This window comes from Tetrahymena thermophila (genome assembly GCF_000189635.1).
Source record: "Tetrahymena thermophila SB210 genomic scaffold scf_8254501, whole genome shotgun sequence".
NCBI classification, from domain to species: Eukaryota; Ciliophora; class Oligohymenophorea; order Hymenostomatida; family Tetrahymenidae; genus Tetrahymena; species Tetrahymena thermophila.
The window spans coordinates 1-8,291 of NW_002476276.1; the positions used below are offsets into that span (position 1 = coordinate 1).

The 8,291-nt window shown below is 18.3% G+C and overlaps 1 protein-coding gene across 1 annotated transcript; it reads right to left on the minus strand. All coding sequences in view use genetic code 6, as the record gives it.

The window, feature by feature from the left end:
* Positions 1 to 207: 207 nt before the first annotated feature.
* TTHERM_01627910 (kinase domain protein) lies at positions 208 to 7,108 on the minus strand (the record flags this gene model as incomplete). Its single annotated transcript, XM_001029274.4, has 16 exons — positions 208 to 297; positions 441 to 530; positions 859 to 948; positions 1,233 to 1,322; positions 1,397 to 1,486; positions 2,185 to 2,579; positions 2,629 to 2,706; positions 2,759 to 2,817; positions 2,868 to 3,056; positions 3,333 to 3,723; positions 3,797 to 3,859; positions 4,310 to 4,591; positions 4,644 to 4,700; positions 4,755 to 4,807; positions 4,861 to 5,055; positions 6,307 to 7,108. Coding segments are annotated over 16 exons (3,014 nt in total), but the record flags the coding sequence as incomplete, so codon positions are not given.
* Positions 7,109 to 8,291: the final 1,183 nt, after the last annotated feature.

Genomic DNA, 8,291 nt, shown 5'->3' on the forward strand with positions numbered 1-8,291 from the left:
ATAATAATATTTAAAGAATTAATTACTAAAGGTCTAATTCTAAAGATGTAATATTTTAAGATTTTAGTAATAATTAAGCTAGATATTTTGCTGCTTCTTCATTTAAATTATTTGACCTAACAAATAAATAAATTAAATTAATTTAAATATAGAAAAATGTAAAATATAAAAATTAAATAAATGATATTAAATATAAAAAATAATTACCTAAGATAAAGAGTTAACTGAGTAAGATTCTAATAGTTTTATAATGATTATGTAATCTATTGAACTGCTTCTAAATTTAAACTATTATTCCTAATTAATAATAAAATATAAAATAATGTAAATTTATAATTATAATTCTAATAAAATTAAAATAAATTAAGAAATATTAAATACAAATATAAAAAATAGATAAAATTAAAGAAAATTAAAAAATAAAAAGATTAATTAATTACTTCAGATATAGCTTTAGACTGTTCATTTTATGAAGTTTTTCTAAAGATGTAGCAATATATTTAGCACCTTCTAATTTTAAATTATTGTCACTAATTAATTCATAAACAAAATAAAATAAAAAAATATTTAATAAAAAAAATAATAAATATATTTATTAGAAATAACTTAAACAAAAAACAAACTTTCACTCAATTTAATTTCCAAAAATTAAAAGTATTATATTTAGATATTAATATTGTTATAAATATATTCTTGTTATGTGTTAGTGCATAAATTAATATATTACAAATAATTTAAAATTAAATCAAATAAAATTTATTAATTAATTAAAACTCTAAATTTTTATTTTCACTTAAATTTTTTTAAATTGTATAAAAATATTTAATAAAAAATAATAATATTAAAAGAATTAATTACCTAAGATTTAAATCTAAATATGTAAGATTTTAAGATTTTTCTAATAATAGTGCTAGATATTTTGCTGCCTCTTCATTTAAATTATTTTACCTAACAAATAATTAAATTAAATTAATTTAAATATAGAAAAATGTAAAATATAAAAACTAAAAAAAATTATATCAAATATAAAAAAAATAATTACTTCAGCCAAAGAATTAATTGAGTGAGATTCTAACAGTTTTATAATGATTATGTAATCGATTGAACTGCTTGTAAATTTAAACTATTATTGCTAATTAATAATAAAATATAAAATAATTTAAATGTCTAATTATAATACAGATAAAATTAAAATTAATTAAGAAATATTAAATATAAGATTAATTAATTACCTTAAATATAGTGTTAAATTATTCATTTGATGACATTTTTGTAAAGATGTAGCAATATATTAAACACCTTCTAATTTAAAATTATTCTCACTAATTAATAATAAAATTAAATTAAAATATAAAGGAATATTTTAAAAGTAAATATAATAAAATTAATTCAATACCTTAAACCTAAAAGTAGACTTGAAATATTCTAACACTTTTCTAAAGCACCAGCTATTTATTTAAGTTATTCATCTTGAATATTTTTGTTCCTAATTAATAAGAGATAAGTTTATTTTAAAACCAAATAATAAAAATGGAAAAATATTTATTAATCTTTTAAAATGAGAAATTTCTAGGAGTAATCGTATTTTAAAAAATAAATCTAAGAAATAATTGAATTTGAAATAAATAATTTGATAAAAAATTAAAAATATAAAAATTTAAAGATTTAAAATTAAATTAACAATAAATAAATAGTAAAATAAATAAAAATGATTAAGAATATTTATTTATTTGAATTAGTAATTTTACAAAGCTAAATTAAATTTTTTTGTTTTTATCATAAGATTAAGATATTACTATTTAACTCCATATATTATAAATTTTCGGTTTCAATGTATGGTTATTAAAAAAAATAAAGTCTTTTTTTAAAGAAGACTCATATGTATGAAGTATTTTTTACTAAATTAGACATATTGATTGAAAATATACTATAAAAATAAAAGAATAAAGTATTTTTCTTTTTAAAATTTAGCATTTTATTTAATTTAGAGAAATATATTTTTTCTCTTTTGGTATTAGAATTTTACCGTTATTAAAAAAATTAAAATTAGTAAATATAAATATAATTTACTTACTTTAATAAACTAATTTTTAAGGAGAAAAGATTATCAATAAAATAATTTTAAAAAGTGTAAAATTGATCATTAATAAATATTAAAAACCTAAATTAAAATTAAAATATTACCTTAAATATATCTCGACAATATTTTAATTTTAAACTTTGCTCAAATCCTCTAAAGAAAAAATTTTTATAGTCGTATTTTACTCTATTTTTTTATCATTTTGTATCAAAAGAGTTTTTTGTACAATTTATTTCATTTCTTTTGAATTAGAAAAGAAGTTTATATCGCTTTATTGAACAATATCATACAGAGATGCCCTCTAACCACTATCAGAAACAACAAGAAGGTTAATAAATTTATAAATTTCTGAATTTTTGTTAATTTTAATCTTAGATTTTTCGAAAGGCTTATCTAACTGCTTTTTTGTCATTAATAAGAAAGTAAAAGGTGCATTTTTCTTCAGATCTTAATAATTATCTAAGAAAGCTAGTAATAATCCTACTGAATATGAATCAGACTAAAATAATAAATTAATTTAAAATTAACATTTTTTATAAAAATATTACTTTCTTTGAATAAATCTTAAGTTCATTATCCTATTTATTTAGTATTTCAGGTGCCGAATATCCTAAATTACCTATGCTCTATATATAAAATTATTTTTAATATTTAATATATATAGAATTAAAAATCTACTTCTATAGCTTGAATTGAATCTTTATTATCTGGAATCTAAGCAGATAAGCCGAAATCACCTTAAAATTAAAAGATAATAAAAAATACTTTATGAATAAAAATAGTTTACACAATTTTATTTCTGGTTATTTTCCATCTAAATAAACCAAAAAATTTTCTGGTTTAATATCTCTATGAATGATATTAAATGAATGAATATAATTGACAGAATCTATAATTTAGATTGCTATTTAATATTTATCATCATCATTAAATTATCCATCTTTGTTTTATCTATCAAGATATTCATCTAATGAACCTTTTACAAAATAAACAGTAAAATTTAATCAAATATATTTTTTAAATATCATTTTTATATTAAAAATAATGAAAGTATAATAATTATTTTTAAAGTTAATAAATTAAATTTTTTAATTTTTTAAAATTTAAAAAACAAATTAAATTCTTTTTTATATTAAATATCTTTATTCATTTGTTTATTTGCTTAAAATTGGGTTTTATATTACAAAAATGTGTTTGTAATTAGTTAATTGGAACTTAATTTAAAATAAGTATTAAGAATTTAATAAATTACATGAACATTTTTCTAATTCAAAGACTGAGTATCTATCAGGTCCTATTTTATTTTCTATTATATAGCTATCATAAAGCTATACCACTAGTGGTTCTTTTAATTTCTACATAATACTAATTTCATTTTTGATTTATTATTCATCTTCTATTTTTTGTATTTTTAACACTATTTCTTTTTTATCAAGTTTAGCTTTTTTAGTAGCTAATACCATTCCAAAGCTTCCAAAGCTTAGAATTTGAAAATTATTCGTATATTTTTTATTTTCATAGAGACTTTTCAGCAGATTAGATAACACTTCCACTTTTGTAAATTGTGCTTGAAAATCTTTTTCTATAATTTTGTTATTGGTATTCTCTAGAATAAACTTAGCATACTCGTCGAATTAATTATGCTTTAAATTAATTATTATATAATTTACATTTAATTTATAACTTTTTATAAAAATTTTAGCTAAAAATGATTACCATTTGTTTTTACAATTGATTAATTTTTTCAAATATTTACTGTGCCTATCTAGGTATTTATTCCTTTTATTATTTTATAAATAAAATTATTTATTTAATTCGACTATAAAAATAAAATCAATTTTTTTTTTATTTTGAGAGATTAATGTACTAAAAAAAATTAATTATTAAATAAAATTTCTTTTTATATTAAATAGTGAGGAAAACAACAATTTTCATTAATAATAAAAAGAAATAATAAGTTTATTATATCATTTTCATAAATTTTATTTGATAATTTAAAAATAATGTGTTTTTCATTTAAAAGTAAAAAATTTTGATGCAGATAAGCTTATTTTATTATGCTCTTAACATTATTTTTATGCTATCAAATTTGTTAGGAAAATATATTTTTAAAATTCTTTTTAATGATTTTTTTAAGAGTTTCAATAAAATTTAAATATTTTTAGGAAACATTTAAAATTAGTTTTTTAAATAAGCTTAAATTTTGAGAAAAATATAGTAATATATTACCTCTAGTATCATAGAAGTCAATACAAATTTCAATGGTTAACCATGCATTTAGATGAGCTTGGATAGTAATTCTCCTGCTGTAGTCCTATCTAAATACCAAGGTTTTAAGCATATTTTAGCAACTTTGTATATATTAGAATTCTTATCTATCTAATATTTTTCTTTAGGTATTTCTTCTCCGTTGAATAGATGATTTTTTGTTTTAGTATCTATCCAATTCTCATTTAGAGTCTTGAGATTGTCAAGCTCTAATAAAACGAGTCCTAGTGAAAAGAGGTCTGACTATTTAATTTAAATAAACTTCAAAAAATAATACAACATTATTATTAAAAACCTGAATTCTAGATTATCCTGCTTCCACTTCTGGAGCAAAATATGCATCAGTTCCTTTCTGAAAATTATAAAAAATATTGAAGTTTATTAAAATAATAATTAATTTTTTAACCTTAGACATGAAGCTTTTTGATTTAGACACAGCTGATGCAAATCCAAGATCACCTGAATTTAAAATTATTTATTAAAAATTAAATAATATAAAAATAATTATATACAAAGTTTGATTGAGAAACCATATTGCTTTGAAGGACAAACAAGGAAATTTTAAGGTTTAATATCCCTGTGCATAATATTTTTGACATGAAGGTTGTTCAGCCCTTCAATCATTTGAATGGCTATTATTTCCTTCATCTCTTTCGAAGGTGGAACTTGTTATTTTCTGAGGTAATCAAAGAGCTATTTGAGATTATCTAGTTAATTGTAAAATTAAATTAATTGTTATTAGTATGTTAAAATTAAAATTAAGTTTGTTTTTAACTTATTAAAAAAATTTTTTATTACTTTTATGTGCAAATATTTTTTATTTTTTAAAAACTTAGAAAAAAAAATTAAAATTTTGAAATTAAATTTCTTAATTTATTTATTAATGAACAAGTTTAATTAAATAATTTATTAAGAATATTATTTTTTAAACCTATTTTATAAAAAGTAAAATATTATTTTTTAATATTTTTGGATTTATATAAATTTATTTAGCTAATAGAAATTATTTAATTCAAGACATTTAATTAAGTTTAAAATTAAATTAAATTAGTTGAAATAGATTTATTATAAATTAAATTATATAATTTTAACTTCATGATAGAAATTTAAATGTTAACTGATAATAATTTTTATTGAAATAATTAAAATTTTTTTAGTTATAAAGATTTTTTTTGTTTTAAAATTTTATTTTTTTGAATTTAAGATAAGTAATAAAATTTTGGATGGATAGTTAATATTAATTAATTTTTTAGTTAATAACTAATTCATATTTTTAAATTAAATATAGCAAAATGCCATTCAAAAATCAGTATTCTGGAAACGACTAGATAAATGAATGTCATTTATTTAATTAGCTTCTTAGCTGAGTTAAGCAAAGCTAAACAATTACTTATTTATAAATAAATGTATATAATGTCATTCATTTATCTAGTCGTTTCCAAACAACTAGATTTTTTAATAGTATTTTGCTATAACTTTTTTACTTAATTATCTAAAATGTAAAAAATAAAAACAAATATTTATAAAAAATTTTTAATAAAAAATTAAATTATTATATTGGGAAAATAGATTATAAAATTTTGATAGATTAATCTTCTAGAAGGTTTAATTAAGAAATTTTGAAAAATTTAATCAAAATAAATGAAAAATTCTTAATTATGGGGAATCCTAAAAGATTAATTAAAATTAACATTTTTATATTAAATTAAATAATTTCTATTACATTTTCTAAATTAATTAAATCTGCTTAGCGCAAATCTATTATTTTTTAATTAAACTATCAAAACCAAAAAAAGACTTAGAAAAAAAAATATAATTACCTATTTTTAAAATGGTGATGCGTAAGCCATGCCAGGTCAATAAAAAGTATAAATGTATCTTATTTTATGTATTTTCAGACGTTTTTAAAAAAATGAAATATAAAAAAAAATGGATGAAAAATATGTGATTTTTTTTACTCTCGCAAAGCTCCATTTCCATTACAAAGAAGGATTTTACTTCAGTTTAAACGATAATATCGTTTCCATCAGCATCTTCATCTTCTTTTTCTTCCATTAAATAGAAGCAATCATATACATTTACTAAAAATTCTGATTGGCTAAACTTTTGAAGCATTTCATACTCCTTTTTCAAAGATTCAATTCCATTCTTGTCCTCTTGGTTTGAGCTCCCTATGAATTTGAGAGCTACTTGGCGATTCTGTTAAGAATTCTAAGCCTTTAAGAGAAGAGCATAAGCGCCACTGCTTAAGTACTCAAAATTTTTGAAGTATTTTTTCTAGCTGAACATCAACTTGACTAATTCCTTTATTGCTGATCTTTGAATTTAGCATTCTTTGGATACTTTGATTGAGATAGTTTCGATTAATTCGTTTTGAACTTTCTTAGACATTTTGCTATTCACTTTCGCTATGCGACTGGGGTTGTTAACTGGGGTACTGACTTACTTAAAGTAGGCTGAGGGGTTTGCTTTTTTACTAAAAACAGAGGTTTTTATAGAGATGTAAAATTTATATATATCAAAACCACTTTGTTTCTTCTATATAAAGAGGAGAATCAGCTTAATAATAAAAGAAATTAGAGCAAAACTGCCTATCAATAGAAATTGGCTAAAAATCAAGAAGATATCTTAATTAATTTTCAAATATACTAATAACTTTCTATTTTTAGATTATTATTATTAACAGATAAGATAGCAACATATATAAATAGCATCTTTTTAAATTTATAATATATTTTATAAATTATTTAAAATAATCATTTTTTTATGTGAAAGTATATTAACATAGTATTGTATTATATAAAATTTATCTCTAAATAATTACAATAATATGAATGATAAATAAATATGTAAATAGATATATATAAATATACTACTTAGTGGGTTTTAAAATAAATTAACTTTAAATGTATGTATTTACTATTGTAAAATCTTTTAAATTTTAATATTTATAAATTTTTTTAAAGCTTTTATGAAATATAATATATTACATATAAAACATACTTGAAAATCAAGTATAAGTAAAAGATATTAGCTACTTATTTTTTACTTGTTGTCAAATGACAATATTGTTTAGCTATTGCTTATTATTTATTAAATATACTAACAACTTTTCTTTTTATTAGATAAAATATTGTAAAAGGAAAAATAGACTAAAAGTCCTATTAATTAATATTGTTATTAAATGAAAGGATTGTATAGTTTTTATCAAAATTTTTTGTTTTTTAGTTAATTTTATCTAATCAAAGATCCTATTCACTAATCTTAAAATATGCTTTTACAGTGATGCTTGTTAATACCATGTATTTATTGAAGCAATATTTTTCCTTAAATCTAAATATTTCTAGCATATTGACAGATTTTGTTATGAAAAAGTTATATTTGTGATTAAAACTTTTGTTCATTTTAACTATCTCCAAATTTTGACATGTTTTACTGTACATTTTTGTGATAGCAATTAAATATAGAGCGAAAGCAAAAAACAATAAAGATATTTAATGATATTTTGATTATTTTAAAAGATTATTCTTATCAGAATATCTTTTCAATTAACCAAAGTGCCTAATCACTGATCTACAAATATACTAACATCTTTTTTAATTAAAGCTAATTGATAATAATTCAAATCAATAATAATAATAATAATAATATTATAATCTATTTCATTTTTATAATAGAATTGTTATCTAATGCAAATTAAAATATTTTGTATAATAGCCTATACAAAAAAAATTATTTTTTAATATAAATAAATAATTCTACTTATTTTATTAACAGCGATAAATTAATTTTATTTTAAAAGCTAAAACTAATTTTTGATAAAATATTTATCTTTTATTTAATTTATAAAATAATTTAATATTTTTTTTACTTTAAAAAGAATATAAGTACCTTTAAACTGGCAATTTAACTGTCAACTAAATATATTATATCCTAAATTATT